Raw genomic sequence first — 18,258 nt, forward strand, 5'->3', positions numbered from 1 at the left:
TATGTATCATAAAATATATATTATAAACATATATTATAAATATGTAAATACACAGACATATACATATATATTTTAAGAAACACATTGGTTACTCCTATGAATTCTACTACTTCTCATTCTCACATTCTTGATGTTTCACAAGGGAGAGTGGACAAAAACTGAAAAGGCAAAAATTAGGGAACCAAAAGAGCTGGACAGATCAAGATCTGTCTTGATTTATTAGTTAGAGAACCATGAGGTGGATGAGCTTAGAGAAAAAAAGGCAGAGGTACAATAATAAAACTCCCTAAATACTCTGCAAAAGGGTCTAGAATTTATCTTATACAGGATAGGGATCCACTGAAGATATTTTCAGCAGAACACTGACTAATTACATATGTATTTTAGAAAGATTATTCTGGGTGAGTGTGGAACTAAATGGATCAGAATAAACTGTTGCAATAAATATGACAATAATATTAATTATGCATCTCTGAGGTAGACATTATTAACCTCATTTTATAGCTGAGAAAACTGTAGCTCAGAAAGATGAATAAATTCGGGGTTTCATTTGAAGTAGCTGAGACTGTATGACTCTGATGATGATGATTTTCGCATTATCAGTGAATTAATAACTAAAAGAAGGAATGGGGGGCCGGGAGCAGTGGCTCGTTCTTATAATCCCCGCACTTTGGTAGGCCGAGGCTGGCAGATCACCTGAGGTCAGGAGTTTGAGACCAACCTGGCCAACATGGTGAAACCCCACCTCTACTAAAAATACAAAATTTAGCCGGGCATAGTGGGGCAGGTACCTGTAATCCCATCTACTCGGGAGGCTGAGGCAGAAGAATTGCTCAAACCCAGGAGGCGGAGGTTGCAGTGAGCCAAGATCATGCCACTGTACTCCAGCCCAGGTGATAGAATGAGACTCTGTCTCAAAACAGGAGAAATGGGGAAAATGGATGGTAGACAGAAATTAGAGCACTTCAAAGGGTTGGTCTTGGGGTATAAGGGTGAGAGTTTAGGTGTGTGTGACTTGAGACGTTGGCTCTTTTCTCAATTGAACATACAGAACAAAACAAGGCTTTGGCAGGGAATGAAAAATAGTTTCTTTGTAACCATGCAGAGTACTGGAAAAAGTGAAGGTGCCACCTCAGAAAACATATAACAGAAGTGGCCAAAAAAAAAAAAAAAGCCAAGAAAATTATTTGAAGATGACTGCTACTGAGGCCCCATTCCTACTCCCATCCCATCATCCTTTTCTCTCCCTATCCCACAGTCACACCCCTCCTAGCAGGAAATGATCAATATCAGCAACCAAGAATGGATGGATTTCCAGGACTCGGGATACAAGGGAGCAGGCAGGTCTTCACTGGCCGGCTTAGACAATAGCTACTTGATATGTTGAAAAGTAGGAAAGCTCCATAACTACTACATTTAAAGAGTGGAGAGAAATTGCAAAAGCCTCTTCACCAACACAGGTCTCTGCCATAGTGTACTACTCTGCAAAGGTAGGCATGAGACATGTTTGTGCCTGAGCAAATTACATCCTAACTGTTCCTGGAGCCCATCCTGTAGTCCTCACTATTTTCCCAGTGTCTTGGTTTCCTAACTTTTCCATCCTAGAATTTCTCTACATAAGGGATCACCTACTCTTTCCCCTGGTAATAGTTTCCATTGAGTCAAGTTCTACTCATATATTTAAAGCCCAGTCTTAGGTTTTAAGAAGTCTTTTCTAATTCAGCCCACAATGATTTCTTATCAGAAATCCCATAGCATACACATGTAGACAGTACCATCCGATTTGGCATATTGTATATTTCATACTGGACTGGAAGTGTTAATATCCTCCTAACTATATTGCAAGCTTCTTGAAAATGGACCCATGGAATTATACTTCCTTCCAATGCTTTGCCAGGATCATTTTCTTCTAATGCTTCTAGTGCCAGCACAGTACTGAATACGTAGTTATCCACAAGTTATCAAAAGTGAGTCTAGTTCTTTTCGCACTTCATAGCCACAGTTTTAACAAATTTATAAGTTTCCATTAGTTTTGATTTTCTCCTTTCTGTACTCAGAATTCCAAGCAGCTGGTGAAATTCAAATCTATAAACTTTCTACTAACAACGAAGGACAGCAAGACTGCAGGTCACAAAAAGAATGCAGGAGGTCACAGCCATCTACAAATGTAACTACTATCAGCTGAATTACAGAGAACTTGTTTTTCTATTTAGTTTTTATTTTAGTAGGTGATTATCGAATATACTTTTCCCTGTTGGAAATATATGCGTAACTTCTCGTCTCCTCCAACATCAGTAAATCTACAATATCCACAGCGATGTGCACTATGACTTTGAGCTGTCCAATCTATACTTTTCATCGAATGGTAAAACTTATCTTTCCAGATTACTCTGTAGCTGCTTCCCAAACATTTGTGTCATGATTCTATTAAGCAGACACTTATCAGACAACTAAAATAGGATAAATTCTAAGTTAGGGAGGTGGAGATGACAATGTGAAGAATCTAGCCAGTTCTCTTGTCCTTGGGGAATTTAAAATCTGGTCAAGAAGCTAAGAATATAAATAGCAAAGTATAGGAATGGAAAACACAATAAGATGGGGGTGATGAAAATATAGGTGAATAAAAGATCAGAAAGGTAAGAAAGGATTCTTAAAAAAAGTAAAATTGAGAAGGCAGTCTTAAAGAAGACTTTGCTTAGTTGAGAAAGAAAGAAAGCATAGCTAAGGCTGAGAAAATGGTACACATTACAGCATGTAGCTGTGAAAAAAAATGCACTTTTTCCATAGTGATTTGTGACTGTGGCATATGTGGAGGGATCTGTTGGCCATGAGTCCAGGAAAGAGATGTTAGAGTCAGACAGCCAAGGTCTTGATGTCAAAGAACTGACCTCATCCCCAAAGCAATAGTGACCCATCTGTGTTTTCGAAAGAAAATTGAGGTGGCAGAGTCTAGGACTGATTGAAGTGGGCAGAAAATAAAGCCAGGAAGACCTTGTACTTGGCCAATGTCTATAGCAAGGAAATGGCATCCAAAATACAGTGGTTCTTACAAGAAGAACCTGTTTATGGAATTTTATTTGAAGTGTATAAACAAAAATGTCTACTTTACAGGTGTGAGAAGGTTAAAATTTTCCCATGAATCACGTCAATTTCTATGAGTACTGAGTATGTTTTTGTTCCTTCAAAGTTACCTATTAAAACATGAAAACTACTGAGAAGTTGATATAGGTAGCTACTTGACTGCTTGCTGGGAACATGATAAGCACCTTAACACTCCATTAAAATCACATTATTCATTTTCTGCTACTACTATTTCACCACAGTCCTAATTTATGGAATTGCAAAATTTTGGACCTGTGAAAAACCCAGGTGAGAATAGCTTTTTCAAGTGGGTGTAGCAAGCAGCCGAATAATAACTGCGTTGAAACTATGCACAATAATAGGGTAAGAAGAGGTTTTAATTTTCAATTCAACAGCTCCCATCAGAAGGCACTAAATGTTTTCATTTTTCAAATAGCAGCCTGGCTGCTGTAATCCAAACCCTGCAAAGTCTGGATTACATTAACTAAATTCCAAGCTTGAATAGACTGCCTCAAAAACTCTATTTCCCTGAAATTGGAAACAATTAACATTCTGTTTATTCATGAGATTAAAACTGCTGAGGTGTAAAATGGCAGGTGCAGTGTTAAGTACTTTGCCTGAATACCCTATTGAGGAAAGACAAAGTCCTTTAAACTAGGTGAACTTATGGTGATGCCATTTAGGTATAACTTTCTTGATGACAGATCATGAGTCTGTATTTCCAGAAATTATACAGTGTCAAGAGCAGAGATTCTCCAGTTAGGTAGCCTGGGTACGTATCTGGGCCTAATCACTGTCAACCTAAAAATAAAGATATATAGAGTTGAATCTCTGAGTAAAGAAGATGTTTGAGAATATGAACTGCAATTCAGGACATACAAACCAAGGTAGCCGCAGGTGAGTCTAGAGAATAAAGGGAAAGGCAGGAGTTTTATTGGGGAATAGAGGAAGGTTATGCAAGTTGTTTTGAAAGTAAGTTAATTGGTGCTGGTAGTGTCTTCCAGGAGCTGCTGAGTGTCAGCAGGTGTTAGGTAAGACTTGGAATCTTAGAATCATGACCAGGTCCTTGCAGTTTTGGGTTTAGTCTCACAAGACAGTTCCTGGAATAAATGTATGTGATCTGAGTGCTTTTCCTTATAACCTCCTGACTCCATTTTAGTTGGGTATGATATGAATGACTCCATTTTGTATAATCAACTTTCACACCACTTACATACTGTGAGTGTTTGGGCAGGTTTTAACCTCTCTCTTTTTCTACATCTGTAAGAGTGCTATAAGAATTAAATAGGATTGCATGTGCCCAGTGCATCGAAGAGTAGTTGACACATAGTGGAAAAACTATAAATGTGAGATGCTTCACTATGCAAAGATGTTATGCCTGAGTTTTTAATTCTAATACCAACCTTAAAACTTCAAAATTTTAAATCTTGAAAGAAACCAAAAGATAATCTAGTCTGAACTCATCATTTTACAGGTGAGGATGTTGAGAGATGCTAAGTCACCTGCCCAACATTACAAAAGAGGTCCCAGTGGCAGGACTGTGCTAGAACTGATGGTATCTAATTCCATTCCAGTGCTCCTACAGCACACACTGAATGACTTCCAAATGAAAAGCTAGAGCATTATCAGTCATTACCACAATCCACAGGAGAGTAATTCTTCCTCCTTGTTGGACAGGCAGTTTACAGCAGGCTTTCTTCATCTGGATCTGTAAACTGCCCTACGTACATAGGGCTCTTCCCTAGGTCTAGCGTTTCAGATCACCCTTTTGCCACGTTATGGAGAATTAAATACACTTGAGAGTGCTCAGAGTGAGCACTTTCTTTGTAATTCATCTCAGCAATGGTGAAAATCACTTCATGAAAATCCTGCCCACTTTAAGGTACAGTATCATCGCCACAGCACCTATTCTGTTGTTACAATGGGCAGACATAGAAACACACCTGAAAGAGTAAAGATTTATGCTGATGCTAAGAACATCAATTTTCATTCAAAGACATCACAAAGTGAAGAACAATATTTGGGCATTAAATGGGTCATAATGTTGCAAAAAAAATACCTTAAAAATTTGATCTAATAATCACTTTTGAGAAGCAGTCATGTTTCAGAGTTACAGCTAACCTCTATTGAAACTCAAAACAAAGAGATTTTCTAAAATGCTTCTGTGACACACCCTAAAAGGTTTGAGCTGATTTTAGAATGGAAATCAAATTTTTAAAATAAATATAGTAATCATTTACAGTAGAAAGACTGCACATTCTAGGAACCAGAAAGAAAAGTTTTGAGTTCTAACTCTGCCAACAGCTCTTTATGTGATCCTGAGCAAAATGTTTACCTTCTGCTTCTTTATTGAAAAAACTAGGGAAAAATTAGTGAAGGAATGAAATAACAGCTTTCTTTTTAAATGTGGATGCTACAGACTGAATTGCTTCCCCCAAAATGTGTATATTGGATCTCTAACCCACAATATGATTATATTTGAATATAGGGCCTTTATGAAAGTAATTAAATCATAAGGTTAAATGAAATCATAAAGTAGGGCCCCAATCCAATAGGATTAGTGTTCTTTGAAGAGGAGACACCAGAGAGGTCACTCTCCATCACGGGAAGACACAGCAAGAAGGTCATCTACAAGCCAGGAAGAAGACCCTCACCAGAAACTGACCACGCTGAACCTTGATCTGGGACTTCCAGCCTCCAGAGCTCTGAGAAGATAAGTTTCTGTTGTTTAACCCACCCAGTATATTGAGTTTTGTATTGACAACCCAAGCTGGCTTAGACAGTGAATTATCACCATCCCTGTTTCCTGAAATAAAGAAGTGTCAGGATCATATAATCAGTACTGTGGCCACCCCACTAACAAGATGACCTCAGATTGAGAGTTATTTGCCTTGTTATTTAGAATATTCAGAGATGTGAAAAGGAAGATCTATATAGGGAAAATAACAGTAGATAAAACTTCAGATAAAGCAACTTTATAAATATATGTCAAATATGAATGTGTGGCTATATATATGTAACATATCTGTTGTAATGCAGTTGATGGTTAAAATCAGGGCTGGGCGTGGTGGCTCATGCCTGGAATCCCAGCACTTTAAGAGGCCAAGACAGGCGGATCACAAGGTCAGGAGATTGAGACCATCCTGGTGAACACAGTGAAATCCTGTCTGTACTAAAAATACAAGAAAATTAGCCAAGCGTGGTGGCACATACTTGTAATCCCAGTTACTCAGGAGGCTGAGGCAGGAGAATCGCTTGAACCCAGGAGGCAGAGGTTGCAGCGAGCCAAAATTGTGCCATTGCACTCCAGTCTGGGTGCTCTCCAATAATAAATAAATAATATTATTTATTATTAAAAAATAAATAAAGAAAAATAAAATAAAATATTTTAAAAAAATACTTTTGGAATGTGGTTTCTGGGGCTGGAATTATGGCCTTTCTACTTACTAGTTGTGTTTCAGTAGACAAATAATAACTCTCTGAGCTTCAGTTTCTTCCTTGCTGAAATGGAGACAGTAATAGTACCTTTCTCATAGTACTGTTATGAGAATTAAATGAGTCACTCCTGTAAAACTTTTAAAACAGTTACTGCTGGCAAGAGCTGCATAGGGGTTCATTTTGCCATTACATAGTCTCACATCAGCAGAGACAAATTGAAGGAGTTTTAATCAAAATATAGAAAAAAAGGAAAAAAAATCAAAAGTGAAAACAAAAATCAAAACAATTATTGAATTCATAGACAGAGAGAGTAGAAGGATGGTTACCAGAGGCTGGCAATGGTAGTAGAGGGCTGGGGAGAGGGGAGGTGAAGATGATCAATAGGTATAAAAATATAGTTAGAAATAATGAGTAAGACGTACTATTTGATAGCACAACAGGGTAACTATAGTCAATAACTTAATTGTACATTTTTAAATGAACAGTGTAATTGAATTGTAAGTCAACAGATAAATGCTTGTAGGGATGGATACCCCCCCATTCTCCATGATGTGCTTATTTCACATTGTATACTTGCATCAAAACATCTCATGTACCTTACAAATATATACACCTGCTATGTACACACCCAAAAATTAAAAACAATTTAATTTTTTAAAGCATAGCTTTTTTTTCTATCTAACCTCTGCACCCACTTCACATAGCCTGTGCAATTTCCTTACCCAACCCTCCAAAAAAAATGAAACTCTGGTTTATCTCTAAAATTTATTTTACTTCCAAACTTATTTGCCACCTGTGCCTGGAAGAATCTACAGAAATAATTAGGACATGGAGCAAGAAAGAGGGTGATGCAAAAAAGGAGAATTATAGAGAAGGTCAAGATTAGAAAGTTTTAAAAATGCTAGATTTCATCGATTTACAATTACATAAAGAAATCAGGAGTTCTATGTGAATTGCCTATCATTGTCAAAAAACTACTATACCACTGCTCAGAAGAAAATATTTTCTCCAAATCGAAACCATTTCAAATGACTTTTGTGTTCACATTTATGTTCTTCATGACAGATCTTCAATCTCTAAAATAATAATTGTGACAAGAATCTGAACAGATATGCTTTTTTAGGACAATCAAAACTGGTCTCACTTTCTCTCATATAAGTCAAATTCAACCTCTTGCTTCCTTATTTAGGATTCATCTTTGCAAGGTTAATTCTGACGCCAGTGCCACATTTTTTTGATCTGAGGGAATTTTCTCTCAGCAGAAATTCAGCTCCTGTCATAAATGTAATCGTGGGATCATTTCTCCATGAGAAGGGGGCAAATAGGTCCAACAGTGGGCACGGTAAAATGTATTCACCTAATTTGCTGTGTGCTGGGAATGGGAGAATTAAGATCAGCCTTTTCCTATTATTTTCGTCAACCTTAGAGGGATCTTTAATCTGGGTTATTTCTCATGCATATGGTCATTAACTCAGAAGACTGATTTTGTTTCTAAAACATGCTTTGAGGGTGCAGCAAAGTTTATATGCTTTCTTTGTAAGAATTTAAAGATATTATTTATAACCACTAAATTACATGTCATCAGTCCCTCTCAATTTTATAAGTGAATTGAGTTTGATGTAAAATTTAAACCTATCAGCTTGATCAACTAACTATATGCCAGCTGTGACTGAATACGGCTCCAAGTTACATATGTGACAGAATCCTTCTGAGCAATATTAGATGAAGAAAAAGAACAACTGACTCAATATATTAACGGACTCAGCCACTGGCAGTAATTCTTTAGGGGGTCCTTTTGTTCCTAAGAACTAGACTGATTTATTGTAATGGAGACTCAAAGTAAAATCCATGGAGGATGTGTGATCATAGGGACGGGGAAATAATTTACTCATTTACCTTTCATCAAATAATCAATTTACAGAATATATGTGTGGTGGTTTAAATAGTAAGCAAAACAGTTACCTTAGAAAACTAAAAGCAATTAGCAACAGAAAAAACAATGTAATAGTATCCAGAGAGAAGTGGAAAGCTATTTATGGAGAAGCTTGGACATGTTGTCAACTAAGTGGCTAATAATAACATTTTTTTTTTTTTTTTTGAGACAGAGTCTCACTCTGTCCCAGGTTGGAGTGCAGTGGCATGATCTCAGCTCACTGCAAGCTCTGCCTCCCAGGTTCAAGCCATTCTCCTGCCTCAGCCTCCCGAGTAGCTGGGACTACAGGTGCCTGCCACAACGCCCAGATAATTTTTTGTATTTTTAGTAGAGACGGGGTTTCACCGTGTTAGCCAGGATGGTCTTGATCTCCTGACCTCATGATCAACTCGCCTCGGCCTCCCAAAGTAATAATTACATTTCAACTGGTTCAGTTATTTTATTTTGTTCTCTATTATTTTTAAATATAATTTCAAAACTTAGGAGTTATCTGTCTGTGGAAGCTTCAAATTTATTTAAGAAGGTTATGAGAGGTTGTTTCAATTGTTTTATAACTGCAGTAGTAAAGCTGTTTCTATTAACTATTCCAGATTTGAATTTGACCAAGACTAACATTTAATTTATCTATGTAAATACATGCCGTGATAATTACTCATCATTAATATTTTTTACAAACATTATTTAGAAGATATTAATCGTACGAAAATATTTTCAGTGGAAGCAGGCAGGAGCAGCTAGATTAATGAAAATCTTAACCCTGAGTAGGCATTGCTGTACACAGTCTCATTTCAATTATTCCACATGTAAACCTTTAGCCATCTTCTGTTAAGCAGCTGCATAGCATACGTCGCCAGAGAAGAATGTAAACACAGGACCATTGGAGAAAATGCTAGTCATGCAGGCAGCCTTCTGCTGTTAGGGAGAGCCAGCATCCAGAGGCTTAATATTTGTCAAAAGTTAAAAAGTATTCATGTTGAAAGAAAGCATTCCCCTAATCTCACAACATGGAGCCTTATGAGACACGATGTTTGCAAGTTAAGTTCTGCCCACAGTAGATGTCCAAAGCAGGAAGGAAACAAACTATATGAACTATAGACTCTCAATCTACAAATACTGACAGCACTGACTACGACCAGTTTATAGTATTTCCTAATTCTTCTGGAAAGAAAATAACATCCTTAAAAAAATAAAACTCATAAACTATTCATTTTCTCCCTCAGCTTTCTACTAATTGTCCTTTGTGTAAAGATAATAGAATCCTAATTTATCAATCAGCCTACAAATCACAGTAATAGTAAATTCATATCTACTTATAAGTTAATGGATAACTCTTATTTATCTCCATTTTGTCTCTGTATAAAACTTTCCCTGTTTCTCTACACAAATCAGCTTTTAGTAAATAAATAAGGAAAAAGGAGAAAATACTGTGCTCTGAGTCAAATGAGCATCTGATTCACTGAATAAAAGCTTTCTGACTTCAAAATGAACAACGATAATGCCCTAAAAAAGTTGATCCAACTTTGATTTGATATATTAAAAGAAGCTCATTGCAGAGGAAAATCACACATAATTTACGGTTTTTCTCTGTAGAGCTACAGAACTTTAATCCATAGCTCATGAAGGGGTGCAAGAGCAGCTTGAAAATTATGCTGAGCTTAATTATACTTAATGTGAATTATTCAGAAGTGCAGACAGAGACTAAAAATTTATTTCATACAAAGAAGCTTGACATTTTAATTGGTCCTTCAGAATAGAGACAAAACAATTTCCTCTCAAGAAAATTTACATCTTCCTTATCAGAGCCGCAGCCTCAGCCAAGCAGAACTTCATTGACAAGATTAATCATCACGCCAGTGTCTGCTTCATCAGGTGTATGGTCCAGGTGAAAAGAGAAATATAAAGTAATGACTGACATTTCTAACAGACAGGATTGATTCAAGGAACACAAAATGACAGATTGAGCCACCATACCTTGGTCATTAGCCATTTTGTCAGGGTGTTCCACTGTGGGGGAAGAAAGAAATAATATTTTTAGACTTTGACAGTTCCTAGCAAGAAAGCTGACATATCAAACCAACAGTTCTTTTTAGCAAGTTTTTATTTCAAGGTTAGTGCCCTATTGAAATAAAATTGATAAGGACCCAAACTTGCATGTTTATTTCTATTAAATAAGTATTCAGAGAAAAAAATTGAAAATAATGTTTTTGCTGTACAAATTCATCCTAAAATTATCTTACTTTTCATATCCCTCTAAACATAAACTCAGAACAATTACATAAATTTAATTAAAACTAGAATTAACAGTAAAAACTCAAGTATGCAATTACTAAGTAATTATCATATATATATATATATATAGTTAAGAAAGTTCAGGAAGCTATTTTCTTGTATGTGGCTTTTCTTTAAATAACTTCACCAATTCTCACATCGATTGGGTAAAATAATTGGCTATCATAAATATGCTACAATATAATCTAAATATCTTGATACGTCTTTAGCCCTTGTGAAGATAGCTCTTGAGTTTTTGACAATTTCGGATGACTTACAAGTAATGGTCTTAAAAATGACTTTTTGAAGTTTAAATTTAAAAATATAAAAATTTTAAATTTAAAACTCACTAAATTTTGTTTTAAAGATGATTTTTTTCTGCTGATCAAATGAAACTAAATAAGAGGTAAATCTCTATTATTATCACATTTATGAAAATTATATGACATTTTGACCAAGGCCGACCTTCATAAGCTTCCCTCCATCAATTACTAATAGAATTATTTTTGCCTAGACTTGACCGTCTTTGAGTTTTGAGTCTTTGGGGCATATCTAACTCACTTAATTCCATTCAAACTTGATAGATAGGATACAACACTTGCCGATTGCTTCCTGTACATGTCTCAGTAAAACTCACATAGAGAAAATATTATAGGTAGCACCTGATAATATAGTCTCTCATCTGATGTGGCGCTATTATAGCACATCAATCGTCATTTGAAAAATACCTTAAATGCCCTACAGGTGGTGATCCTTCCTTTTCTAAATAAAGCAGCACAAATCATTGCGTAATAAGAATGTTTAGAATTGAAATACGTAAATATTGATTCTGTTAATGAAAGCCCCTTTCAGATGAACAGGGTTTATGTCTATTACATCCTAAGAGAGATTTCTAAACCAGAAATCAATTATAATTTCTTTCATTTAAACATAACATATAGACATATTCTATGAAAAGATATCTTGATAAGTAGATTTTGAATTGTGAATTACTATTTGGAAAATGATATATATACAATAATTTTTATGTTATTATTATTATTATTTTTAAGATGGAATCTTGCTCTGTCACCAAGGCTGGAGTGCAGTGGCCGATCTCAGCTCACTGTAACCTCCGCTTCCCAGGTTCAAGCGATTATCCTGCCTCCGCTTCCCAAGTAGCTGGGACTACAGGCATGTGCCATCATGCCTGGCTAATTTTTTGTATTTTTAGTAGAGATGGGGTTTCACCACGTTAGCCAGGATGATCTCAATCTCCTGACCTCATGATCCACCCACCCCAGCTTCCCAAAGTGCTGGGATTACAGGCGTGAGCCATCGTGCCCAGCCAGTGTTTATTATTTTACAATTATATAAGTATTATTTTAAAAAGTTATTGAGATATAATTGAAAAGTAAAAAGCTGCCCATATTTAATGTATGCAATTCAATGAGTTTGAGAGTAAGGATATACTTATGAAACCATCACCACCTTCAAAGCCACAGACTTGCTCCTAAACTCCCAAAGTTTCCTCCTACCCATTTTATTATTATTTATTGTGGTATAAACACAGTGTATGATCTGTCATCTTACTAAATTTTAAGTAAATAATACAGTTATATTATTTATAGGAACTATGCTGCATAGCAGAGCTGCAGAATTTTTTATCTTGACACTTTCTGATGGGCTAGTGGTTAGAATTTGGTGCTCTCTGAAAGTTTTAAATAAGGTTTATGAAATCTTGTACCTTGTCAAGATTTAACAAACATTTTTAAAGGTTTACCAGCCATTTAATTTATTTAATCACCACAATTGAATTGTATCTAGAGTTTCTCTTCTGTTTCCCATTGAAAATTAATGGCTTCTCAAATACATTTTATTACAGTGTTTTATTTATAGTGTTGATAAAGGTGCTTCTGACAGGCATTTGCATTATATGTAGCTTATGGACATTAATAGGATTTTGAACTGAGATCCTAACACAGCTGTGGAGAAAGGACAGTATGTTGTTGGAAGTGCTATATCAGGTATCCAGCAACAATGACCTGATCCTTGACAGGATATGTCAAGGTCATAAGTGCAGTCACAACCAGGTCATAACCAGGAAGTATGTAGGCTTGGCAGCCACATTGGGACACATTTAAGAAACTATCCTCATCAGCATCTCATATTAAGGTGAGAACTCTTTAGAATTATGTCAAAAAAAAATGAGAATACCAGCCTTATCTCATTTCCATTCTTTGTCTGCCCTTTATCTTTAATCATATACATGTATTGTCTGCAGTCTAAGATATTTTTAGCAAGGGATAAATAACTACATGTTATGATAAACAAATCCATTCTCATTCTTATCTTTTGAATTTATTTTTCTACTAGCAAACCTGCACTGAATCGAACTTGAAAAATTTTGAATTTCTCAAAATGTTATCTACTGAAGAGGATTATCCAACAGGGACCATATGGAATCTCATAACTACCTTTTATTGGAGACAAAAATGACTTAAATTTGTGCTTTGATTTTTTCCTATCATATGTTTCTATCATTTGTCAAGAAAAATCATGTTTTTTTGTCATAAAAGAATTTGACAACTAGAACTTTTTTCTCTTCTGGTCCAAAGCTTTCAGTGCTATATTCTTGGATAGGAGAGAGACACATTTCAGAATGATGACTAAGGATGCCCAGAGAATTTACTGTACTCTATTGGGCTTTCATGCAGAATACTACTCTTTTGTGTGTAGGAAGTGACTCCCTCCCTCCACCAGAATCCTTTGTGGTCTACTCCACTGGGAGCATCCTTACTCTCTATTATCTGATAGGCCAGCATGGAGAAGTGTACTTTGTTAGCAGGAAAAACCCACAGGATAGGGCAGAGATAGACATAAGTCTTCCAATAGTTTGACGGTGTGCACGTATCCCAGTGGGACCCTGGGGAGGATTTGTGGAAAGAAGGTGGGTATGTGCAGAGTCCTATGTGGTCAAGTAATCAAGGTCAGGATTCTTTTCATTAACATTTCAAAGAAAGAATTAGATACATCATATATGTGTACCTACATAAGTTTATAGTAAGATAATCCCTTTCTAATTACAAATGTCCTTTTAATTAAACAGTGATTATTGACTGAGTTTCCTGTGCTTCTCTGACTGGTTGTTAATACCAAAAAGACTAAATGTTAGCCTCTTGAAGAAAATGCTGCGATCGTTGCAAAGGCTAAATATGAAGGAATGATCACTGCAAAGAGTAAATATGAAGGAATGAAGTTTGTGGACACCTGCCTAGGGTAAGCGTTACTATGAAACACTTGCCCATTACCCAGTAGAATACTGGGAGTTTTCTCAGCTTCAGGACAAAGTTACATGCCGATGAACAGAGTATTCTTTGGTGTAGCTTTGGGAACTGAAAATCTTAAATCAGAGAGCAATAGCATGATTTTATCTTTGGTGTAGATTTGGCTCTACACCAAATCTTTAAAACACTTATGTTGTAGCTTTAAATCTCTTATGATGAGTAATTTATTTGTCTTAGAACATTTGTCATTGTAGGTGTCTTGTAAGATGCATGCATATATAAAATTATTAATAAAAGTAACCAATATCAATATTTCTGAGTAATTCTAAATAATCAAAATTTTATTTTAGCATATGAGCAACATGTATTTAAAATAGAATTACTATTATTGAGCATGACATTTAGGGTAGACAATATTAAACATCAAATTAGGGTATTAGAAATAGCTCTTTGAACTATTATGTCATAGAATAAATTCCTGAACTTGTTCTTAGTTTTGAAAATAATTTTCTACATGTGTTTAGGACACGTAGGATAAACAGTACCAAATGAAATACTGAGCTCGTTAAACAATCCCTAGGACGGCTTGTGGGCCTGCAAATCTTATAACTCATCACTCTGCTGTTTAACACATTTGGATGCCTTACATCGTCTTCAACCTTTCCTCAGATCTCTCAGTTGGCAAACAATATGAGTATGAAATTAATTTGGCACTCATCTATAGATAAAAATGAAACATTTGCAAAATACGATCTAGTTACATTTCATGCTGCTACAAAATGAATAACCAGTTGCCTTTTGATTGCTCATTTGGAGTGAAACCTGATTGAGATATGAGTCCTCAAAATTTAGATAGACAAAGATTAGTTCATTTCTATCCTACCTCCCTCCCAACTTCTCTGTCATTAAGAACTGTCATGCAAGCATTGGCTGAATGCTTGCTTGTGTTGTTGGCAAACTTTCAGATTAGCTGCCACCCAAACCCAGCTTTTGAATAGTTCACTCATCAGAATTCTGAAGTCCCTTATTTATTAGGGTACCTTTCCTAGAAGAATTGAAGAATAGGCTATACAGTTATTCTAAGACTCTTTTTTTAGTGTGTCAAGCAATTCCGTGAAGATATCAATCATTCATGTGTTTCTAATTTTTTAGTTTACTATCATGTATTAAGTTTTCTGCCAGTCGTAGAGGTATGATGTGATCACAGATTTAAGAGCTAAGTTATTCTTCTCTAGAACAACATATATCATGCCTTAAATACACAATTTCAAATATTAGCTGTGAAACTTATTTCAAATTATTCAATTGTTAAATGAATTAAACATTCAAATTTTTTCAAGTATTTGAATGTTTTAAATTATTTTCAATTATTAAATGACTCTTCAGACTATTTGTCCCCCAGAATAATAATATTGTACTCTAAAATAGTAAGTACTTATATGGAAATATTTTGATGTAATCACTACTATTCAGCTTTAGTGTTTTTCTGTATGAACATCTTTCTTCTAGATATCATATTGCAATTTTTTTTATAGTTTCTACCTTGAGGCTTTACAATAAATACATTTTTTTTGTTTGTTTTGGAACCTTCTGTCTTGCCATATCAAAATTTTCTTTAATATATAAGGGATAATCGTACCTGAAAGGAAATACCTAAAGTTGGCAATAGTATGCTATTCACATAATTCAATACATTTTAATATTTATCCCCTTACATAAAATGACTGAAGCATTTCATTATATTTTGAATAGAACCAATATACATGACATCAATACAAACTTCTAGACGGACCCTAAATGAAAAAAGTCAGGTTAAATATGTTTGCCATGTGCTGATGGCAGATCTTTCTTTGATATGTTGGCTTTGAGCATAAAAAGATACATTTTAATTTATTTTGAATGTCCACTGCAGCCATGTTGCCAACAACAGATGGCGCAGGGCTATTTCTAACGCAGACTGCAAAGCTATTTCATAACAATCCCACAGGAAAAGAAAAGCATAATAGGAAAGTATTCAAACCTTTCAGAGTCCTAAAGAGGATGGGATCAGAGAGTGGCCCTACTCCTTTCGAGTTTCGTGCTTGAATTCGAAAGTAATACATAGTGTCAAGGTTGAGATCCATGATTTGATGAGTAAGCCGATCACCACTGATTGTTTCCATAATCCAGTCATCAATTGGGATGTTCTTGTCCAAGGTATAAAACAAGATGTAAGCTGCATAAATAGACAAATGTGACTTAATTTGTTGTACTACATGCTGAAGTTCTGCTTCCAAATACCCATGTTTTCCAAATGTAATTTAAAATAATTATATGTCCACAGTCTGTAAACTATAGCAGTTCTGTAAGTAATGTCTTTTTTTCATAATGCAAGGATTAGATAATTGCTGCAATGTACAGAATCAGAAAATAGAATAAGCTGTTAGAAATAAAAATATCTGCTACATTTAAAAATGTGTGCTTTCTGCTACCTATAAATCCTGATTACTAGTTTGCTCTAATATGAAAGCATGATGAAAAATGTTAAACAGAGATAACAAGTCTGTATAATTTTCCCTGTAGTCCAATGATGAAAATAAACGATATTTATTTTGACTTGTGCTCAATAAAAATGTATTGGAAGGTATAAAATGCCATGCATGTTTGAAGTGTAATATAAATAAATGATCATATTTGATCACTATAATGACTTAGTGAGGGTACCAGGGGCCGTGTTGCTTTCCTTTCACAGATGATGAAGCCGCAGGTGACCCAAGCTGATTGGTAAAAGGTCTAGGCAACATTCTTCACCACCACACTATGTATGGGATTCTTTAGCAGTATACTATTTCTCCCAGTCCGGCCTAGCTTGTCAAATAAATAAGTACTGCTGGATAACTGCACATGATCTAGTTATTATCTTAGATATTAATAACCTATGTTTAGATAGTATTATTTATTTTCTGTGTTAGGGGATATGTTACTTGAGTGCTAGTTGTGTGTACTCAGTTATGACAGTCTAATATGTACCCAAGCAAATCAAAGGATTCTTGTCACATATTTATATTCTAACACTATACTTAACCAATTTGTGACCTAGCTCTAATTTTAAAACATTAATTAACAACTTTTATATTATATTGTCAGATAATATTTAAAGGCACTCATGATAGGTGTCATTGATAAACAAATGTCGTGCTGATATCCATTTCTGCCACAATTCTTCAATGCTATCTATATAACATAGGCTAAAAGTGTCCCTCATGCTATTTATGCATCAAATACATTCTTTGTAAGTCATTTTCTTAAGAGCAAGTGTCTTCCTTTGATTTGCCTATTCTTTTCTTTTCAGTCCCTCTTGTCCCAGCTGGACTGGGGATCTTCACCCACAGGTCTTTGCAGTGGTTACGGGTTATGTCAGAGGGTTCTCAGACTCAGAAAATAGCCATGTACACTATGTACATCTCAGTACAAACCCTTGCTAGAGGAAGACTGTTCTCCATACCATGATTATTCTTCCTTCCCACTTATTCCCACACCATTCCACCTTTCCTCACTCCATCCAAATCCTACTCATCCATTAAGGTGTACTTTAAGCTGTATCTGGCCTATGAAACCTTCCTCAATCACAAAATCTCCTCTCCATAAACATTATAACACACTTCAATAAAGTAAAAACACAAGTACTCTTTTGTATCACTCATCACTTAATCCCATAGTGCCTTATAGAATTATGCCTGGGTTTTGGGGATGCATCACTGGATATTCTGTCCTTCTGATTATGTAGGATTAAGCAATGTTACAATCTCCAACATCTGGAAGACTGTTTCTCTTAAATTTTGACAAATGCTGCAAACTTACATCTATTTTGTATTGACTTTCACCTTTCCCCTAGGTTCGGTATTTCCCAAATCTGCATAATCATAACAGTTACCTGAAGAATAGGTACAGATAATAAAATACAGACCCCAAGACAGGATATGTTGATTTAATACATGTGGTGAACAATCTTTGATGACCACCAATTATCCTCATCCTCTAGTAATATCATGCCTTTGTGTATTCCTTTCTGTCGGTATGTAGATGGGTCCTAAGTCTTGTTTCTAACCAACAGAAGACAGGAAATGCAATGGAATATCAATTTCACAATTGTGTTACTTAAGATCATGATATATGCCTTGCTAGCAGGTACCCGACTCTCTTCTTTTTTTTTTTTTGAGACAGAGTCTCGCTCTGTCACCCGGGCTGGAGCGCAGTGGCCGCATCTCAGCTCACTGCAAGCTCCGCCTCCCG

General features: G+C 35.6%; 1 protein-coding gene across 1 annotated transcript in view; it reads right to left on the reverse strand.

Moving 5' to 3' along the window:
* The window catches only part of DCC (DCC netrin 1 receptor), a 1,279,089-nt gene that overhangs the window by 125,680 nt on the left and 1,135,151 nt on the right, over positions 1-18,258 (reverse strand). The window contains exons 20-21 of the mRNA XM_011950993.1: positions 16,007-16,201; positions 10,424-10,456 (exon numbers count right to left, since the gene is read on the reverse strand). Of these exons, the coding sequence (XP_011806383.1) occupies positions 10,424-10,456; positions 16,007-16,201 (228 nt within the window). The remainder of the gene's footprint in view (positions 1-10,423; positions 10,457-16,006; positions 16,202-18,258) is intronic.

This window comes from Colobus angolensis, unplaced genomic scaffold, assembly GCF_000951035.1.
Source record: "Colobus angolensis palliatus isolate OR3802 unplaced genomic scaffold, Cang.pa_1.0 Scaffold312, whole genome shotgun sequence".
NCBI classification, from domain to species: Eukaryota; Metazoa; Chordata; class Mammalia; order Primates; family Cercopithecidae; genus Colobus; species Colobus angolensis.